Source organism: Haliotis asinina, chromosome 16, assembly GCF_037392515.1.
Source record: "Haliotis asinina isolate JCU_RB_2024 chromosome 16, JCU_Hal_asi_v2, whole genome shotgun sequence".
NCBI classification, from domain to species: domain Eukaryota; kingdom Metazoa; phylum Mollusca; class Gastropoda; order Lepetellida; family Haliotidae; genus Haliotis; species Haliotis asinina.
The window spans coordinates 31,339,178-31,362,280 of record NC_090295.1 but is presented as its reverse complement, the minus strand read 5'-3'; the positions used below and the strand labels follow the sequence as shown (position 1 = coordinate 31,362,280).

At 41.9% G+C, this 23,103-nt stretch overlaps 1 protein-coding gene and 1 pseudogene across 3 annotated transcripts in view; both read left to right on the top strand.

Moving 5' to 3' along the window:
• LOC137268858 (DNA ligase 3-like) overlaps positions 1-23,103 on the top strand; it is a 60,583-nt gene that overhangs the window by 9,183 nt on the left and 28,297 nt on the right. For all 3 annotated transcript variants that reach the window (XM_067803434.1, XM_067803435.1, XM_067803433.1), the window contains exons 2-9: positions 6,599-7,099; positions 8,161-8,289; positions 8,636-8,742; positions 8,943-8,987; positions 9,198-9,284; positions 10,400-10,479; positions 16,455-16,532; positions 17,705-17,819. In XM_067803434.1, the coding sequence (XP_067659535.1) occupies positions 6,805-7,099; positions 8,161-8,289; positions 8,636-8,742; positions 8,943-8,987; positions 9,198-9,284; positions 10,400-10,479; positions 16,455-16,532; positions 17,705-17,819 (936 nt within the window). In that variant the 5' untranslated portion in view covers positions 6,599-6,804. The remainder of the gene's footprint in view (positions 1-6,598; positions 7,100-8,160; positions 8,290-8,635; positions 8,743-8,942; positions 8,988-9,197; positions 9,285-10,399; positions 10,480-16,454; positions 16,533-17,704; positions 17,820-23,103) is intronic.
• Positions 11,431-15,252, top strand: LOC137268716 (uncharacterized; annotated as a pseudogene).

Here is a 23,103-nt window from a genome sequence, read left to right as displayed (position 1 = left end):
AACATTAATTTTGACACTCATCTTGCAGCACATATTTGTTAGTGTTTGCTTCTAGTCGTTTGTTTCAAAATGAAAATCGTATGCATGTAAATTACATGCCATACACCAATCATCTTTCAAAAGCGACATCATTCCAAATAACTATGGTTGTAAAGAAGTGCAAATCTCAAAACATTCAATAATGTCATATCAAGAGTGATTGATTCAAATAAATCTTGTAAATATTTTTAATCGTAAATAAAAAAAAAGGAAGATCCCCTACTTTTATTTAAGAGTATATGATCTTCTATCGGGTTGATCTTCAACTCTGCTGCTCTGATTTCGTTGTGTTTCATCACTTTGCATTGCAGTCTGTGAGATACAAACTTAATCACCAATCTAATCATCTCCAGCCATGATTTTGATGCCCAGCACCACAGGTGTGGCAACGATGGTGGACACCAACCCTCTGCACCTAATCCCATACCAGTTACTATCAGCTAGGGCGGTGTCAACACCATCCGTGTAATTGACAGCCCTGCGTTCCGGTTCAGTTAGACGTTTGATTTCACATACAAAACCTGTTTACGGTTGTTTCCATCAATTTCGACACGTCGTCCACAGCTGGGTACAGTTCCATTTTTGTGTGCATGAAAACATGTACACTGTCTTATGAAATGATATTTGATTAGTCTTTCATCAATCTTCTCTGAGTATACTTCAAGCTTACAAAATCAAAATGTTTGGAAATAAAAATGGCCTCGAATAAAATGGGGTAATCATAACCCCCAATAAATATGAAACTATCAAGGTTTGTGGTGGGGGTTGCTCCTGGTTATAGGTAAATACGACAGCGTTGATTTTCATGGTGTTGATACCCAATCAGAAGTTGCAGCTATCGCACTTCTCCAAGAGTATGGAGCATATATTGTATTCCATGATAGGCCATTAGCGTGTAACTCATTTGAGATGATGATGATGATGATGATGATGATGATGATGATGATGATGATATGTATATTCCCCTTCGATCATACGAAATAAAGCTTTTCAGTATAAATGCCTTTGTTTTTTAGTTCTATGGCATTACGATCCTCATCCATGACGAGGGATAGGTCAACACCAAATTAATGACCCCGGGCAATTGAGATTCCATGATAACTTCTCGTAATGTGTACACATTATGCAAATGCAATATGTGCAAGGCGTTTTTCGTGTCAGGCTGATCGAATCCTCATGTGTCCCTGAGATCAGAGGACGCGATGCGGGTGCATTGATTTGGGGTTGACAAGTTGGCCATGATTTTATGCTCAGATTATGGGAAGAGTCTTCACTTGGTTTCCCGACAATGTCTGGCGCATAAACTTTAAGATGGATAAATATTTTATTATTGGAAGTTTGAATTAGTAACTCATGTTGTTAGTGGCTGTATCCTTGAGGGGAGTTAAAGTACTGTAAAATTATTGTCTTCCTGAGAGGGTATGCAAGTCCACAAACATTCAATGTAAATTCAAATTCCTAAATTGCTAACAGCTGATTGGATGATGTAAATCCAGCAAGGGTCCATGCATGAAGGAAATGTGCTGTAAGTCCCCATGGTCCCTAGTATGGTGATCTACCTTCAGTTGTTGGTGATGTATAGCATGTATTTTATATTGTTTTATCCAAATAGTGCTGCTAGTTTTAACTTTCCATACTAGCTTTAATTGTAATTGTGATATTACTATTGTCATATTCTAGTTGTTCTCATCACGATATGACTGAAATATTGCCGCCATGTTAAATACTCACTCACTCACTCACTCACTCACTCACTCACTCACTCACTCACTCATTGCAAAGGTTTGACTTCAAATCAGAACATAGCAACTTTCTAATAGAGATTTGTAAAAAACTGTGTTAGAGATTTGATTTCACTTCTTAACAAAGCGTCTGAACATAGCAGCAATGCCCACCGTCAGAGAACAGAAACAGCTTGTCAAACAACATGGAGTGATTGGTTACTCGATTTCAGGAAACCTCAGCTGTTGGAAGTTGCTCGACATTCCTCCACATCAACCACCTCTCACAGTGACACAACTCAAGCTCTTGGCACAGGAGCATGGGCTCAGAGGTTGAGGAAAGCCGTGCTCCTGGAGGAACTTCAGTTCGTGCAGACGAAGAACTCCAATCATCTGAGAATCTGGGAAATTGTCATTGACAAAAACATGGATGTCAACCTCTGAAACCCCTGATCGCATAGAGAATATGTTGCTGGAAAAACAGCAGATGGCCGGCACCATTGAGTACGTCCAGTCTCACTTCAGAGGCAAACAAACAGTCAAGACTGAAACCATCAAAGCATCAACACCTCGTTTGCAAAAATACAACAAACTCCTGGAATGCTGGACACCCATGAGTTCCAGTTTCACTGTAAGTACAGTCGATCGTGTTGATCTGCACATAGCCAAGTATGAACCTTTCAAACCTTACTACAAGAAAAAGCAAGCCATGGTCAACGTCAAAAGCAAAGGTGATGATTGTCTTCGGGTAACGATTTGATCCGCGATGTTTCCGACCAACTCACATCTGGATAGACTTTCCAGATATTCTGAAGACGACGGGGTCGACTGGGATGGTACTGACCCCATCCCCATCTCCCAGATACCCAAAATTGAAAAACAGAGTGACCACATAGTCTTCGGACACTAAGCGAAAGCAACAATCGTGCACAGGCTCAACTCTCTAATGTACGAGCATGGACGTGAGGCGATTAATGTATGTATGATCCAGCGAGTTGACAAGCATCACTACATGTGAATAAAACACTTTAGCAGACTGTTGTACGACCATTCAAAACATGCCAGTAAGAAACACTTTTGCGAAAAATGATGCACCAGGAGGACTGCCGAGGCATTGGACAGACGGCAACATGGCGACCGAAAATGACAAGGTCTTGGAATTCGTCAACCACAAACATCAAATGTACGTGCCATATATCATCTACGCCGACTTCAAAGCCCACATCAAAAACGTTGACATTGTCACTCGGTCCTTAGACAAGAGAATCATGCATAAAGCACAGGAACACAAAGCTTGTGTGTTCGGTTCCGTGGTCGTCCGATTTGACGGACGAACGAATGTCCCCATCATCTGCTGAGATCCCGGCGTGGTTGAAACATTTCTAATGTTTTTACAAAAATCAGGGAAGAATTGTCAGATCCTGCTCCCATGCGCATGACGTCGAAGGTTAAACTCGCTCATTAAAAGGCTAAGAATTGCCACAAGCTACGACCAGCCCCCGAACAGGGATGTCGTGAGAGATCATTGACATGTCAACGGCAAGTAGAGAGGCATCGCCCACAATGTGTGCAACCTGAAGCACAGAAGAGATCCCAACACCATCAAAATCCCCGTCATGTTTCATAATGGATTTGATCAATCCCATTTGATCATGCAGGCCATCACGAAGGTCGAAGGCAAAATAACGTGCATCCCCAACAACATCTCGCCAGCCCGGCATTCTGTCGGAGCAAGATATTGTGTGGACAATTTATAAAAACACTTGATGTATGACTTCTGCTACAGCAAGCTCAAGAAGCAGTATGTGCATGTATCGAATAATTAATTGACCTCTCATGCGCATACATATATGCACACATACATCAAGTGGTGGATGCCATCAACCACAAAGTCACCAGATTCCTGGGCAAGAGATCCGTCGAAGCCATCAAAGTGAAATCCGTCGAATCATCACTGGGGGCACGTCACGATAAAACAGAAGAGAAACCATTACCAGACCGGGTCAGTGTTAGGCACTTGTACCAGCCGGGCGAATACGAGGAGGACAGCAGACAGCGTGCCACTGATCCGATATGGTCCATGAAAAAAGTACAACATGGACAACATCAATGAAGGCGAACCCAACTTGTACTTCTTGAAAATTGGACAACTGAGAGCATTCGTCAGAGAGGAGTTGATGATCGTACCTCACCACATGGTCCCTTACACATCACCCACCTTGTGATGGTAGTTTCTTGTCATGATTTTTATCTGCTTAATGTAGCCAGCCAACCACAAGTACACTGAACCAAGCGACACACAAACACACTGCAACTCTACACCTACAGTACTAGGAGGAGCCCTTTACTCCCCCAACCGACCCATGCTCACTTCAAAGTCCATACCTCGAAAACTATTCCATCGATTTTCATCAAATTTTGCATGTACCTCAGTAAGTAGTATACAGAATGATGGAATGGGATAGGAGACTTCTCAAAGGCCCACTTTTTTAGATGCCTATATTGCACGAATGGTATTAGAAATTCTGAATGGTGATAACAGTTACAGTTGTGAGAGAATGTCTCTTTATACTGCCATAATTCTCTTCCACCTTGTTATATAACCAATTGGTCGCCGGCAGTGAACAGGTCGGTAACGTTTGTCCATAACTGAATCAGTATCATAATTAATTCTGTTTTATTGATTTAAAAGAGCACTGATGCAGAGCGATTAATGTTTCTTGCCAATAGTCTAGTTACGAAATCAAGCTGCAAGTTAGTCAGCACCTGTTACCTGGACCGTGATGCACATAGGGACTGGGCCACTGTCCACATTGGCACAATTTCTTCACGCTAAACACTGAGAAGGTTGGATTCCCATCATATGCTGTTATTTGAAAATATCCCTGTAATAAAAGCACCCCAGCAATGTGGCTTTTTTCTAATGCCTGGATGGTATAGTGACTGATCCAGTTTGATCCTAATTCTGTGGTTTTAATGCCATGTAAAGATATTATGTCTAAAGGCACATTTGTTTTGTATAAGTCTGATAGATCGCAAAGCTTTATTGTAGGTATTGAGGTTTGGACAACTTTCATAGCAAACATCATGTGTACTATTTAGTACACATTTCATTTATTTCAATCTGTAAGCTTATAACAATGACCTTGCCATTGGCAGAAAGATCTGAAAAACTTCTTAAAAAATGGTTATACCTGTTTACCGAAGTACACAGCAAATGCTTATGTGTATTTCTTATGTAACAATGAAGTTCTGTTGGATCCTTCAAACAGTTTAGGCCCATAAGTGTTCTCAGGCTGCATGCTATACAGCAATTGCTTCTCCCTTGCTGTAGACTGCGTTTGGTGGTATAAACCTATACATGTTATTTGTCATCGTTCACTTGAGTGTCTGTTAACAAATTTATAACAGGTGTAATCAGTGTTATCACTACTCAGATTACATGACAATGGTTCCCATTTGGCACTTCTCCTGTCTGGAGTAAATACTCAACATTATAAATATAAAGGTCTGATGTGGCAAATGTATTACATGTTATGTAACATGGGCATGTAAGTGTTGCAAGAGTGTTTTTAAGCTGAGTTCCTGAAACCAGGGATAATCTACAATCTATATATAGTCTCCCTGTTTTAACCAATAGGACACTGATTGATACATTACTTTTATCTTAAATAGCGAATGTGTCAAAAGGCAGTGTTTATGCTTGTAGATTTATCAGTCTGTCTACACCCTGGGAACTGCGGGTGTAAAAAACAACAAGAATCAATGTTGATAGATTATTTGCTCATAATTATTGGCTAACTAAATTACTTAAAATAGTGGACATCATACTATTAGTTGCCAGGTGTGCTATCAATGAGACTAAGCACCAGTGCAAAAAACCTGAAACCTTGAAACCTTAAGTGTATAACTTCTCTGCATATTAGACTGTTGAAATCACATGGCATAGAGCAGGATTATCTACCAGCTGCAGATGAATAACATATCGTTCTTTTCTGTGGATATTGATGGATACATTCCTGAAGAATAGAATAGCCTGACATTGTTGCTCTAACTTTAGACTGTTTTAAATTTAATATTTGCATCTTGTTTTTATTTATTTGTTGTCGCATTCAGCTGCACCTTATGTTACAGACAACATTCACTAGGTCGCGAACAGGGAGTGTGTGAAATATGATTCACGCTGGCAATCTATACAATGTTTAGATGTTATAGTCATGTTATAAATTCATTACAAGTATAAGAGCTTGGTTCTTTTCTATTTACTTTCAAAATGTGCTCAAATATGATAATAAACTTAATATAGTTATAAGACAAAACAAAGACGTACAGTGACTTTGTTATTTTTCAGTCCTAACCGTTGTTTACCACTGGCAGATAATTAAACGTCAAAGTGTTTCATTTGTTTTCATAATAATGAAGTAAAAATGACTTAATTTTTGTTGATCAGTCTATACTTCAACTATCAGTTGTGCATGTGAGTGGCGCAGTAGAGATCACGGTTCAGTCACGAATTCTGGGATATCTTCCAGGTGTGTATTTGGGGCCGAAAACCTTATACTGAAGAAAGTGGGCCTGTCTGTGTACTGATAACCCAGAGAGGTGAATTCTTTACATATTCAACTCTTGAACATAGGTATGGTGCGGACAGACCAGGAAACGAGTGGGTTGAGCAGGGATTTGAACCCATGATCACAAGTTTCTGGCCTGAAGAGACAACACTGTGTATAGCTGCACCTTAGACTACAGTGTCACCCATCCTCCCAAAGGTTTACATGTGGCTAGGTTTCATAAAAATATCCACCAAATAACAGTTTCTCCTTTTTCATATTTTTCAGATGAAGCCAGAGTGAATGATCAGAAGCCCATCCAGGATCAGTTTCATTTTATCATCGGGAACCATCACTGCAGAATCTGCCCATTTTGCTTAAACCATGCATCAGTTTTCCATTTCTGATTCCGGAGCAATAAACTCTCACTGAAACTGTTCATCTCATTTCAATGAGATTCAGCTGCAGTTTTAATATTTTATATTTACTTTGCAATGGCTGGATGTGATTTCATAGTCAACTATGCAAAATCAGCTAGATCACTTTGTAGACATTGTTATGAGTATATTGATAAGAAAGCATTAAGAATTGGTAAATATGTTAAGAACTTTTATGATGAAGATAATGAGGGGTGGGGTGATCTGACATATTGGCACCATCCTACATGCATGTTTAAGGCGTTTGACGAGGGCAAACCAAGGGACAAGAAGATCAAGTCTCCTGATGATGTGTATTGGTTTAATCAGCTAAAACAGGAAGATAAGAAGACAATTCTGAAACTCATCAGTGGTGAGTCCTTTTTGTATATCACACTTTAAATGGTTCAAGACATAATGTAAGAAAACCCATCTAATTCTTTTTAAGTTTTGAAATTTTTGATTGATAATTTTGTGAAGAGATTAAGTATTGTGGGCTATTTTTCAGTATGGTTGGAGCCAAATGGTGAAGTGCAAATGTAAAACATGAAAAGCGGTTATAAGGATCCACTTCGCAGTCTGTGAAGATTGCACAATACAGCTGCATTTAGATCTTGCCTAAAGACCATTCTGTTCCTTAATTACTGACAACTGTTTAACTTTTGAGTTGTATATGCTTAGAACATTCACTGCTGTTGCTTCTACAAGCAGATACACACCCAACCACCAGCTCATTCAGTCAGTCAATCCAGTTCTTTATACAAGTTCTGATACTCACCTACTGACTCACTACAGTTCCTAACACAATCTTTGATACTCACAGTTACTAACACAGTCTTTGATACTCATCAGTTCCTAACACAGTCTTTGATACTCATCCATTCACACCATTTCCTGATACAAGCCCAGATTCTCACTCACTCACTACAGTTCCTGACAAAGTCTTTGATACTCACAGTTCCTAACACACTCTTTGATACTCACTCATTCACACCATTTCCTGATACAAGCCCCGATATTCACCCACTCACAACAGTTCCTTATACAAGCTCTCATACTCTCCCACCCACTCACTCACTCACTCACTCACAACAGTTCCTTGTAATCACCCACTCAATACAGTTCCTTATACAAGCTCTGATACTCACTCACTCACTACAGTTTTTTAGACAAGCTCTGATACTCACCCACTCACTCATTCACTACAGTTCCTTATACAGACTCTGATACTTACTCACTACAGTTCCTTATACAGACGCTGATACTTACTCACTACAGTTCCTTATACAAGCTCTCATACTCACCCACCCACCCACTCATTCACTACAGTTCCTTATACAGACTCTGATACTCACTCACTACAGTTCCTTATACAAGCTCTCATACTCGCTACAGTTCCTTATAAAGACTCGCCCATGCTTCACCAATTTTCAGATGCTAATGTGAAGGCAGACAACTCATTCCGACAGTTCCGTTGTCTCTGTGCAAAGTTATCTGACGAAGATACCAGTGCTGGCAAGACCGCCATTGTGTCTGACTTCTTGAAGACGGGAAATGGTGGCAGTAAGTTGATACAGATTATCTAAACTGTTTTCAAGACATTATGGTTAAACTTTCACACATGCTTTAGACATGTTTTGTTTGAGATTTCAGGTCAGGTTGAAATGCATTAGATACTCATTCACAAACTGTCTTTGTTGGAGGTACCAGGTTAGATTAATAGATTAGTTACTTCATATTTTTATTTGGAACCAAGCCTTTTTGTCCAGGTTTCCTGTTGATCAATGAGAGATATCTCATGCAGCCGAATTACTCACAGTGTCATTCCAGACAATATGTGTTGCCATTTGTATGTGTGGCTTTGTTTATGATTTCAACTCGTTTTGTCTTCAACTCTTGCCACTTTCAGCTGGCTTCAAGGGTGATGTCTATCTGTTGATGAAGTTCTTGCTGCCTGGTGTTGTGAAAACCGTGTATAACCTCACTGACAAAGACCTTGTCAAGTTATTCAGTCAGGTTAGTAAATGTTTTGAAGATCTCACGCACTTAAGTCCAGCTGACCCCTAAATTTGCAAAGAGCCTTTAACAGAGCTGTTGTGGTTCTTCTTTATGTAAAAATGTTGTGGTACTGACTTCAAGTAAATTAGAAAATTAAATGTGGGCTCAATGTAAAAAATGGCTGAGAGAGTCATGTTTACGAAATATTTTGTCTGCAGATATTTGGAACGAATCTTAAAGCAATGGAAGAAGATCTAGAGCAGGTATGTGTTTTGGTATTTGATGCAGTTTCAGTGTGTTCAGTGATAGACAGGTGGGAGGAGGTAGGATAAGGATTCTTTCATGTACTGTGTTTCCATTTGAAGCCTGTTTCTGGGATCCCCACCAAGATATCTGATGGAGTATTGCAAAAAGCGCATAAAACTGTACTCACTCATTCACTAGTGTGTTTAAGTTGGTTTACCTTTGTACAGGGCGATGTGTCAGAAACAGTCAGGGTGTGTTTTGATAAAAGCAAAACCGTGACACCATTGAAGAAAAGTGTCCTTACCTTACAAGAGGTGAGTGAAATATTCTGTGTCCTTTCTATCAGCCAGTCATGACAGGAAATGTGCTGGAGTGTTGTTGTGTTTGCTTCAGTGCAAAGTGAAGGGATTACTCAATAGGATGTGTAGGCAATTTTTGTCCTGGGACAACTGACCTCACTAGGACACTTGTCTCCTAAGATATTAGTCCTTCCCAGCAATGAAGCACATGTGCCACATGGGTGTTGCCTCAGGCAAAGTGACTTGTTCATGATATGAATTTGTTCAGAGAGCTGTATATGGGTGTTTGGTGGGATGGGACAGTAATCGTTTGTTAACTTTGCAGGACCTCACAGACAGCTTGTTTATGTATACCTTCCAGGGAGATGAGACTAATCTGTTGACCAGGGTTTAGTAGACTTTGTAATATGATATTTTTGTTTTTAATAATAATATGGACATCCTGCCATCAGGATCAGTATGGATGTCCATCAAATCCTGTCGACAGGACTAATTTCAATTGCTTTACTCATAATATGAATTTGTTCAAACAGCTCTGTGTGGGTACCCAGTAGGTTAAGATGGTAATCATTTGTTGAGATTGTAGGGCTACACAAGCAACATGGCATATATACTTTCAAGGGAGATGAGACTGATTCGTTAACCAGGGCTTAATAGGCTTTGTAATATAATATTCTTGTTTTTATTATGGATATCCAGCCATCAGAATGACTATAGATGTCCAGCCTATCCTGTCCACAGGTCCAGTACACTGTTTCTGTGGAGCAGAATGTTAGCAGTCACTTACAGTCTCATCATACTAGGGTGACTGATTGTATTTATTTCCCGTAACCTATGGATGGCAGATTTTGAGTGTCTGAAACCATTCTGAAACCATTTTGTTATCCTGCTAACATGTAAGGTGTATTGTTCTTGTTTCCTGCTTGGATTGCTGTGCTGTTAGTATTACATTTGCAAACACCCAAACACTGTTTTATATCTCTAATTAATGATGTGAGACACCTATTGGGTGATCCTTTATATATGTTCAACCATCAATTTCCCCCGTACAATCATCAGTTGCCTCCGTTATTTCATGTATTCATCTCCATTATGTGTAGAAGAATGACTATAATCATCTTGTGTTTCAGACAGAAGACCTCTTGACTTCTTTGTCTCGTGTCGCCAAGGAGAATGAAAGATACAAAATACTGACAAAACTTGTTGCAAGGTGATTTGAGATATATTGTTTGGCAGATGTACACCCTTGGGCATTGCCACTGCTGGCCATCCATGTTTTCTGAACAGATTCAGATCCAAAATTTACTAAAAAGAAATCGAACCAACACTTACTAAAGAGATATGAATTTAACATTACTAACATTACTTGCTTATCTCCTTTTCCCTGGCGAAGGTAGTGGAACACCTGAAATCCCTTGAAGTTCCCTTCTAGAAAGAAGCGGACGCAAAATACACTCACCCATGTGTAGCCTCCATTTTCAAGCGCCCTAGGCCACATGACCAGCCATGCTTGTCACTCTCTCCTTATTGCCTGATGTGGGTGGCTGGAGGCACCTGAGGGTCCTGATACGGCGATAAGTTCTTTCTTCATTTTTGTCATAATTTTGGTCCTTTCTTAATTTTGGTCATTTGTCATAATTATGTCATATTAAGCATGTATTTCTTCAACTGAGACTTAGTCCCAATTGATGAAATCGTGTCTACCATGTAGATTGCAGCTGTCGGCGGTTCATCCTCATTTAATTTGCCCGACGTGCAAACCCGTATGTTCTTCTAATAATCGTTGTAAATTTTGTATAGAATTGTCTGATTCAGAATTTACTTTCTTTACAATGGCGGCTTGCATTAGTCATGTCTAAAACAAGAGATTTAAATTCGGGTAATTTGTTAACTACGTCTGCTAAGATTCATTCTGGCGTCTCTCTGGGGCTATGTCTAGGGTCCGGCGTGTCATCCCCTGTATCTCAGAAGAGATCTTCCTCAGAAGCAGGGCCGTCTCAACCGAAGAAGTCTAGGTCATCGAAGACGAAATCATCTCCTTCGAAATCATCGCAGAAAATCGTTTGGAGAAGAAATCGTCACTCTACATGAAGGACTTATCTTCAACGAACCACTGTTGATTCTACACGACGAGGTAGATATCAACCAACACAGTCATCGGATGACATCATCTAGATCTACCCTGACGGCATTTTCTACACCTCTCAACCCAGAGGAAAATCATCAGACAACGCAGAATCGTGAGACAACGCAGACTTCGTCAACAGCAGACAACTTTACAGCTCAACCGTTGCTACAAACTTTGCAGCAATTCGACCCAGGCGCCTTCGTGCAACAGTTTACAACGCAGATGATGAATCTGATGGAACAACGTTTAGAAGAGGAGAGGTGACTGCACTTGTCATCATCGTTGACTACAGCTGGGCATGAGCACTCACCTAGATCGGCACTCACACTGGAGGATGAAGAGGACGTGTATGCACACACTTGAAGAAGATCGTCATCAGCGTCCCCCTCTTCACGTTGCAGTCGAGAGAGAGATCCAATCACGCTGAGTGAGTGCACTCACAGGAGTGAGGATTCGCGCTTGTGTGGGTGCGCTCGCGCTAGTGAGGAGACACACTCGCATGAGTGCACTCGCACCAGTAAGGATTCCCGCTCAGTGAGTTCACGGGCTCACTCATCAACGCAGAAGGTCTTTGTCACTCTCCCCAGTTCATCGAAGGCACTGTCGACAGTCATTACCCCCTTAGCCATGGACTCTTATAGGAGAGATCATCAGCATGGAATGAATGTTTCACATTCATGGAGGGATGAAGATAGACATTATCGAGCGTCATCATCAGAGGAAGCCCCACTGAAGTTACATCAAGGATCACGAATGGACTTGACTTAGCTTCACCATCCAAGGACGCTAATAAAGCTAATACCTATATGATGAAGGATTGATACACTTATGTTCTTTCTGTTACCTCTGATATCTTTGAATCCTGAGATGTTATCTACGGCATTTGAGTCAGCAACTAAGTTTCAACAACAATATGTGTTGTCGTTCAACAAGCGTCGCTTCCCTCTACATCATATGGAGCCATTTGTGTATAAGATCATCAGTCCAGCCCACAATAAATCTTATAAGGTAGATGACAAGAGGCTTGCACAGCTCGACACCACTACGAGGCGTACTTTTTTTGGACTGGCTCGTTCGAGAGCCATCAACGAAACTCTCATTGCAAAGTTCAGTAATCCGGATAATGAGGAGGAAAGAATGATCCTGTCAGCGTTGGTAACTCAGAAGAAGGATCAGCAATTCATGGCGTCTATTACGGCAGGATTGAATTTACTTCATCTACAAGGTCTCCTATCTACAGTGTCATGGGGTGAGAACTTTACCAAACCTTTGTATCAAGTTCCATGGTCAGCACCTACTCTTTTCGATGGGAAGATTGAATAGTTATGATGATCAAGTCTATTGACACTGTCATCAGTACTTAAGCAGACTAATCAATGTTACACCCTTAAGTCCAAGTTCTCCATGGTTCAAAGAGCGAGAAATTTGGACTTATATACAACATGAAGGTATTCAACAAGAACTTCCTTCAAAAACCAGAGTGTTTCAAGATGGTACATCTGCCTCAACATCGATTTACAAGATGCATACCTGCACATCCCAATACATCAAGAGTCCAGGAAATATCTGCACTTCCTTTTCAACGGTCAACACTACCAATGGAAGGTCCTACAGTTTGGAATATCTTTGGCTCCATGGCTGTTTACATGGGTAACCAAGTCCATAGTCAACTATCTACACCTGAGGGGGTTACGCAGTGCCTTTTATCTGGACGACGGCATACAAGCACATCAAAAGAAACGTCAACTCAGACTACAGTTAGATTTCACCATGAGGCTACTAACACAACTGGGGTGGTTAGTAAACCACATGAAGTCGGAGTTAGAACCTCAGTGAGATCTCAATTTCCTTGAATCAGATTGTCATCCCAGAGGACCGGTGGGTCAAGATTAAAGACATGATAAAGCAAGCTCTACTCTCTCCGCTGACACTTCGACAATGGCAATGTCTTTTGGGTCTCCTCATGTCAGCACAAGACATGACCAGAAGAGGAAGACTACAGCTGTGTCCAGTACAACGATTCTTGAATCTTTATCTCAACAACAGAGATCAGATTCTGCTCCCAGGCAACCTGAAGCCTTTTTGACTTTGGTGGCCTCACCGATCGAATGTTTGCACAGGGACTTATATGATAGAGCCAGCATTCAACAACCATCGCTAGGTAGATGCATCGATGTAAGGACAGGGAGCCCATCTAAACAATGAAGTAGCAGCAGGGATGTGGATCAAAGGAGAGCAAGCATCACTGGGCGACAATGTTGAAAGACAAAGTACTGATGATACACACAGACAACTCAACAATGGCCGTTTACATAAACAAACAGGGGTCAACGAGATCACCATCTCTTCTACACCTGACATTTCGATCTAGTCGACAGGGTGAATCTCCAAATAAAAGCGTGTCACATTCTAGGAGTTTGCAACGTTATGGCAGATGCCTTGTCTTGTCCTCTTCGTCCATCACCAACAGAGTGGATACTGCATCGGGAGGCGTTTCAACTAATCAGCCAGACATTCGGATCGCCACAAATAGACTTATTTGCAACAAAGTTCAACAAACAGACAACAACGTTTGTATCACCAGTACCGGATCTGTTAGCCTGGGCAACAGACACTCTCAGCATCCCATGGGAAGGACTAAAAGCATTTGCATTTCCCCCTCCAGTGCTGCTACCAAAAGTCAACGAGAAAATAAAACAGACCAAGAGGCTACAACTGACTTTGGTCGCGCCTTTTTAGCCGAGACATTGGTTTCCAACACTCATAGAAGAGTTATGACAACCAGTACTACAACTACCATATTGGAAAAATCTTCTCATTCACCAACACACAAAACAGGCGCATGGAAACCCATCTGTATTCCGACTTCACATGTGAAGCGTATTAGAAACTGTTAAAAACACAGAGGATACTTGGCGAGAGCAGCGAAAGCAGTTACTTTAGCCTTAAGGAAATCTACTCGCCCCCTTTATGATGACAAATGGAAGCGGTCTGAGACCTACGCCAAGAAGAAAGGTTTCACAGCGATGAAGGCTACATATCCGCAGATAGCAGAATCTCTATGTCACCTACGACAGTCCAGAGGTCTGAAAGGTTCTACATTATCTACATATTTAGCAGCTCTTAGCTCAGTCGTCACTATGGAAACAGGAACCAAGTTGACTAAAGTACCTGAGTTACTTGCCTTACTACGCTCTTTCAAGATAGGGGGCGGTAGGGTAGCCTAGCTAATGGTTAAAGCATTCGTACGTCACATCGAAGACCCAGGTTCGATTCCCCACATGGGTACAACGTGTAAAGCCCATTTTCTGGTGTCCCCCGCCGTGATATTGCTGGAATATTGCTAAAAAGCGGCATAAAACTAAACTCACTCACTCACTCACTCTTTCAAGATGGAAGATCAACAGCATAGATTTAGAGCTCCAGCATGGGATCTAAACATCGTACTTCAACATCTCACAAGTGATGTGTATGAACCGCTCGATCAGACCTCAATGGAACTGTTAACTAAGAAGATGCTATTTTTAGTTGCCTTGGCTACAGCTGCACGAATGTCAGAAATTCATGCTCTAGACTTTAACCGCACAAGTTTTGATGCAAATAATCAACAGACAGCCCATCTGGGTTTACGATGGGATTTTATTGCGAAAAAATCAATTGCCAGGTCAACCGGATAGACAATTTCACATGCCATCATTATCTTCAATATTAGGACCACAGGATACTCAAGATTTATCTTTATGTCCCGTGAGAGCCTTGAAGATATATACTAAGTCTAGAAGGCAGCGGTTCTAGTGTCTGTTTATCCCTATATCAACTGAGACACCTACGGAAGTATCCCGCAACACTATCTAAGTGTGGATCAGAGCTGTTATATTGAGGGCCTCTAAAGCAGCAGGATTGGAACCTCCACGAACTTCCAACCCACATGAAGTTAGAGCTTTGGCCTCTACAGTAGTGCTACATGGAATTGCTCGCTATCAACTATAATGAAGGGCTGCTTTTGGAAGTCAACACGGTGTTTGCCAACCATTACCTACGAGACATAGCCACGGAGGACGTCTCTGGCATTCATCAGTTTTAGCCACTTGTTGTTGCTCAGCAACTAACAGTTCCCAGAAGACATTGAGATCACTCACCCGTTTTATCAAGTGACTTGTGGAAGCCATATGCTCTGCAGAGTATAATGGTGGAAAGTCCACGCACGTGTCTTAAACATACTAGCATGAGTGGTTAGGACCCTGTACTTGTAATGTAGATACTTGTACATGAAGGAGGGTTGCAACTAGTCTTGATTTCAATATCTTGACAATTAGTTGCATCAGACACTAGTAGGACGCTAGTTACTTTCGATATCACACATCCCAGTCAACGAAATCTTCACCTGAAGATAAGCTCGACTGGAGGTGATCCCCCAGAATCTACAATGAATATTAAAAGAGCAGGACCATATTATCACCATTACAAGCTCCCGTTTGGGGGGGAAAATTATTGGACATATTTGTGACAGCCGTTCCCGTTGGCGTTTCCGGCGATATGCAAGGAGAGAGTAACAAGCATAGCAGGTCACTTGACCTTGGTGCAGGAAAAGGGAGACTACACATGGGTGAGTGTATTTTACGTCCGCTTCTTTTTTAGAAGGGATCTTCAGGGATTTCAGGTGTTCCACTACCTTCGCCAGTGAAGAGGAGATAAGCAATAAGTAGGAGTTTATTCAATTTTATTCAGAAAATTACATTTTCTAAACAGACATGGATCCAACATTACTAAACAAACTGAGATCTAGCATTACTGAAAAACTCTGGTCCAAAATTTACTAAACAGACATGGATCCCACATTTACTAAACAGACTCAGGTTCAGCATTACTGAAGAAACTCTTATCTGGCATTACTGAACAAACTCTGATCCAACATTTTCTAAACAGACATGGATCCAACATATTCTAAACAGACATTGATCCAACATTTACTAAGCACACTCTGATCCAACAAACACTAAGTGGATTTTGATCCACCATCTACTAATTTGGTCATGTGATGGGCTTGTTTGTTTCAGATGCACCAGCAATGATCTGATGATGGTGGTTCGCCTCATCACACATGACCTTGGCATCAATGCAAAGGCAAAGTATATGTAAGTTATTACCTACCTGATTGGCCAATGTATTATATCTATAGTATATGATTTTTTTATACCCAAGACCCGTTGACAAGCAAAAATTTATGTCAGAAGGGACATGGGGGTGGTGGGTGGCCTTATGGTTAACGCATTCACTTGTCACGCTGAAACACCCAGGTTCAGTTCCCCACATGGATACATTTCTGCTGTTCCCAGTGGTGCTAAACTAAACTCAGTCACTCTGTTATTATCAACTTGCACAGACTTTCTATCCTTGAAAGAAGGTAGTGTTTAAATCATTCACTTGTCTTGCTAAAGACCTTGGTTCAGTTCCCCACAAGGGTTCAGTGTGTAAAGCCATTTTCTTGGGTGTCCTGATGGGATGTTTCTAATAGTGACATCAAACAATTCACACACTTCTGAATGGGATCCATATTTGTAATCATGGCCTAAAAATAGCAAGCCCTGTTATGTTGTCTCTAATCAGAAGACTATCAAAATGGAACCTTCAGCAGGTAAGATTTCAGCAGCGATGAGAATAGACGGGCAAGTCCTGACACATTCCCAGTTGTAGAGAGACATCGCCTCCCAACTAGGGGAGATAAGTACTTTTGCTTGTTCAATAATGAATGAACCTAGTTATAAGCAACATTCAAGCAACATCAAGGTCGCAGAAGGAGAAAAGGACGTCACACATAGTACCCAAAGGCAACACACTGCCCCCGCACACTTCTGAATGAGATTTGGGATCATGGCTTAAAAGTCACAAACCCTAGTATGTTTTCTCTAATCTGAAGACTATCAAAATGGAACCCTTAGCAGGAAAGGTTATTTCATTTTAAATAGCAGCAACGGGCTACCCCACTCACCACCCCTTCAATAATGAAAGCATACTGTAATTTCATCGGATGACAATAGGAGCAATGGTGATATTGTCACTTTTTAGAATTTTTCAACCACGCAAAAAACAGTCAGATTTGATTTGAAGGCCATTCATAGCATTGTTCTTCAAACTGGTCACAAAGCAAAGGTCCGTGGGTGTTATGATAATAGATTTGTGATAATTCAAACTTGTATGAATTGGCTTCAATGGAAACAAATTCAGATACCTAGACCCAATCATTTAGGAATCTGTAAGTGTTTTGTTAGCTACGTTTTGATAAGTTTCATGTTATGTTTGATTACAGTTTAGGAGGTCTTCATCCTGATGCTTATAAAGCATTTCAGGTCTCTCAGAATCTAAAGGATGTGGTGGAGAGGGTTCAGTCTAACACATTACACTGCATGCCAGGCCTGAAGGAGGTGAGATGGTTACTCAAGACAATATTTCTTTTCTCAAACTTATCATGTTGTCAGTCTCCCATACTTCCCATGTTGTCAGTCTCCCATACTTTCCATGTTGTCAGTCTCCCATACTTTCCATGTTGTCAGTCTCCCATACTTCCAATGTTATCATTTTCCCATACTTCAGATGTTGTCAGTCTCCCATACTTCCCATGTTGTCAGTCTTTCATGTACTTCCCATGTTGTCATTCTCCCATACTTCCTATGTTGTCATTCTCCCTGTACTTCACATGTTGTCATTCTCCTGTACTTCCCATGTTGTCAGTCTCCCATACTTCCCATGTTGTCAGCCTCACATACTCCCTATGTTGTCAGTCTTCCATACTTCCCATGTTGTCAGTCTTCCATACTTCCCATGTTGTCAGTCTTCCATAATCCCCATGTTGTCAGTCTTCCATACTTCCCATGTTGTCAGTCTTCCATACGTCCCATGTTGTCAGTCACCCATACTCCCCATGTTGTCAGTCTCCGATACTTCCCATGTTGTCAGCCTCACATACTCCCCATGTTGTCAGTCTTCCATTCTTCCCATGTTGTCAGTCTTCCATACTTCCCATGTTGTCAGTCTTCCATACTTCCCATGTTGTCAGTCTTCCATACTTCCCATGTTGTCAGTCTTCCATAATTCCCACGTCAGTCTTCCATACTTCCCACGTTGTCAGTCTTCCATACTTCCCATGTTGTCAGTCTTCCATACTTCCCATGTTGTCAGTCTTCCATAATCCCCACGTTGTCAGTCTTCCATACTTCCCATGTTGTCAGTCTTCCATACTTCCCGTGTTGTCAGTCTTCCATACTTCCCGTGTTGTCAGTCTTCCATACTTCCCATGTTGTCAGTCTTCCATACTTCCCATGTTGTCAGTCTTCCATACTCCCCTTGTTGTCAGTCTTCCATACTTCCCGTGTTGTCAGTCTTCCATACTTCCCATGTTGTCAGTCTCCCATACTTCCCATGTTGTCAGTCTTCCATACTTCCCATGTTGTCAGTCTTCCATAATCCCCACGTTGTCAGTCTTCCATACTTCCCATGTTGTCAGTCTTCCATAATCCCCACGTCAGTCTTCCATACTTCCCATGTTGTCAGTCTTCCATACTTCCCATGTTGTCAGTCTTCCATACTTCCCATGTTGTCAGTCTTCCATAATCCCCACGTTGTCAGTCTTCCATACTTCCCATGTTGTCAGTCTTCCATACTTCCCATGTTGTCAGTCTTCCATAATTCCCACGTCAGTCTTCCATACTTCCCACGTTGTCAGTCTTCCATACTTCCCATGTTGTCAGTCTTCCATACTTCCCATGTTGTCAGTCTTCCATAATCCCCACGTTGTCAGTCTTCCATACTTCCCATGTTGTCAGTCTTCCATACTTCCCGTGTTGTCAGTCTTCCATACTTCCCGTGTTGTCAGTCTTCCATACTTCCCATGTTGGCAGTCTTCCATACTCCCCTTGTTGTCAGTCTTCCATACTTCCCGTGTTGTCAGTCTTCCATACTTCCCATGTTGTCAGTCTCCCATACTTCCCATGTTGTCAGCCTCACATAATCCCCATGTTGTCAGTCTTCCATACTTCCCATGTTGTCAGTCTTCCATACTTCCCATGTTGTCAGTCTCCCATACTTCCCATGTTGTCAGCCTCACATACTCCCCATGTTGTCAGTCTTCCATACTTCCCATGTTGTCAGTCTCCCATACTTCCCATGTTGTCAGCCTCACATACTCCCCATGTTGTCAGCCTCACATACTCCCCGTGTTGTCAGTCTTCCATACTCCCCATGTTGTCAGTCTTCCATACTTCCCATGTTGTCAGTCTCCCATACTTCCCATGTTGTCAGCCTCACATACTCCCCATGTTGTCAGTCTTCCATACTCCCCATGTTGTCAGTCTTCCATACTTCCTATGTTGTCAGCCTCACATACTCCCCATGTTGTCAGTCTTCCATAATCCTAATTATGTCATTCTCCCATACTTCCCATGTTGTCAGTCTTCCATACGCCCCATGTTGTCAGCCTCACATACTTCCCATGTTGTCAGTCTTCCATACTTCCCGTGTTGTCAGTCTTCCATACTTCCCGTGTTGTCAGTCTTCCATGCTTCCCATGTTGTCAGTCTTCCATACTCCCCTTGTTGTCAGTCTTCCATACTTCCCGTGTTGTCAGTCTTCCATACTTCCCATGTTGTCAGTCTCCCATACTTCCCATGTTGTCAGCCTCACATAATCCCCATGTTGTCAGTCTTCCATACTTCCCATGTTGTCAGTCTTCCATCCTTCCCATGTTGTCAGTCTCCCATACTTCCCATGCTGTCAGCCTCACATACTCCCCATGTTGTCAGTCTTCCATACTTCCCATGTTGTCAGCCTCAGATACTCCCCATGTTGTCAGTCTTCCATACTTCCCATGTTGTCAGTCTCCCATACTTCCCATGTTGTCAGCCTCACATACTCCCCATGTTGTCAGTCTTCCATACTCCCCATGTTGTCAGTCTTCCATACTTCCCATGTTGTCAGTCTTCCATACTCCTCATGTTGTCAGTCTTCCATACTCCCCATGTTGTCAGTCTTCCATACTTCCCATGTTGTCTGTCTTCCATACTTCCCATGTTGTCAGCCTCACATACTCCCCATGTTGTCAGTCTTCCATACTTCCCATGTTGTCAGCCTCACATACTCCTCATGTTGTCAGTCTTCCATACTTCCCATGTTGTCAGCCTCACATACTCCCCATGTTGTCAGTCTTCCATACTTCCCATGTTGTCAGCCTCACATACTCCCCATGTTGTCAGTCTCCCATACTTCCCATGTTGTCAGCCTCGCATACTCCTCATGTTGTCAGTCTTCCATACTTCCCATGTTGTCAGCCTCACATACTCCCCATGTTGTCAGTCTTCCATACTTCCCATGTTGTCAGCCTCACATACTCCCCATGTTGTCAGTCTCCCATACTTCCTATGTTGTCAGCCTCACATACTCCCCATGTTGTCAGTCTTCCATACTTCCCATGTTGTCAGCCTCACATACTCCCCATCTTGTCAGTCTTCTATACTTCCCATGTTGTCAGCCTCACATACTCCACATGTTGTCAGCCTCCCACACTTCCCTTGTTGTCAGTCTTCCATACTTCCCATGTTGTCAGCCTCACATACTCCCCATGTTGTCAGTCTCCCATACTTCCCATGTTGTCAGCCTCACATACTCCCCATGTTGTCAGTCTCCCATACTTCCCATGTTGTCAGCCTCACATACTCCTCATGTTGTCAGTCTCCCATACTTCCCATGTTGTCAGCCTCACATACTCCCCATGTTGTCAGTCTTCCATACTTCCCATGTTGTCAGCCTCACATACTTCCCATGTTGTCAGTCTCCCATACTTCCCATGTTGTCAGCCTCACATACTCCTCATGTTGTCAGTCTCCCATACTTCACATGTTGTCAGCCTCACATACTTCCCATGTTGTCAGTCTTCCATACTTCCCATGTTGTCAGCCTCACAGACTCCCCATGTTGTCAGTCTTCCATACTTCCCATGTTGTCAGTCTTCCATACTCCTCATGATATTGTTACGGTTAAGAATTCGCCGTGACAAACGATGTAAGAAATCCCCTTGTGAACCAACAAAACAGAACAAAGACTAGTCATAAACGTTCAGAATGTATTTATTATGCAACGAGAGCAAGGTATACAAAGTCACAAGTCAATAGTCAGAATGCTGATTACAAATTCTATACAAATGAGACAAAATCTAAGTCAATGGGTCACAAAATACAATATAGCAAACTCACCAAAGTCTCAGTACAAGAGATAATCAACTATGCAGAATGTCAACACTGCGATCAATCTGACAGCGGATAAAGTGGGTCAGGCGTTGACGGGTTTTGATGATCAAGCATTGGCATTAATATATCCTCTAGTTCATATGAATGAGTGTCGCCCTCAACACGGCAACCAGCCTTTTTATATATACTAAGTCATCTCCCGAAAGTTCGGGCACTTATGACACTCGTCAACACTGTAGAATGCCCACATACAAGTCTCCCGGAAGTAAATACATAGAAAACTAGGAGCAGATAAATTCCGGAAAACCAGAATCCTAAAAGTGTTGATCATCTATGAAAACGAAATGCGACCCATCATAATTATTACTCAAAACACTAGATGTTGTGACCCAATAATAATTATTACTTATGAGGGGATGTCAATAAGTTTTGAGCCTTGCATGGAAAAACACGAAATATTGGTATGAACCACATTTATTTTTCAACATAGTCCCCTTGTTAGTCAAGACACTTGTTCCATCTTTTCTGCCAGCTGCTGATGCCATCTCTGTAGAAGGCGCCATTTTGGTCCTCAAACCAAACCTCAGTAGCAGCAATAAGCTCATTATCATCCTGAAATCTACGACCACGCAAGTGTTTCTTGAGATTTGGGAACAGATAGTAATCACTTGGTGCCAGGTCTGGAGAGTAGGGGGGATGCGGCAAGATTTTGTACCTGCATTCCTGGACAGCAGCGGCTGCAACGCAAGAGGTGTGTACTGGAGCATTGTCTTTATGTAGAAAAATACCACGTCTGATCTTGCCCCGGCGCTTCTCCTTGATTGACTGTCGCACTTGCCTCAACAAGCGTAATATTCCCCATTCATTGTTCTTCCTTTTGGTAAGTAATCTATGTGGATGACGCCTTGGCTATCCGAGAAGACTGTCGCCATTACCTTCTGCACTGATCTGGAGGCTTTGAACTTTTTGGTCCTGGGAGAAGTGACATGTTTCCATTCCATGGAGTCTTCTTTGCTCTCAGGATCATAGTGGTGGATCCAGGTTTCATCACACGTTACTAGCCAAAAGTGAAAATCTTCTGGATTCTTGTTGTATCTGGTTAGCATGGAGTTGCTTATGGTGACCCGTGTTTGCTTTATTTCATCTGTAAGCATTCTTGGCACCCATCTTGCGCACACCTTAGACATGATGAGATGTGCATGAAGAATTGTCTCGATGGATCCGTGTGAAATGCCTGTGGTCTCCTCTAACTCGTGGAGTGTGATTCGACGATTTTCCAGCACAAGTCTATGCACTCTAGTGCTTGTTGTTGGGCGACCTGGACGGGGTCATCTTCAAGACTCTCTCTACCATGCTTAAATTCATTGACCCATCATTTGATGGTAGCAGATGAAGGGGAAGACTTCTGAAACTGCTGAAAGCCTTTCTTTAATGTTCTTCGCCCAGTTTCCTTCAAGAACTAAACACTTAA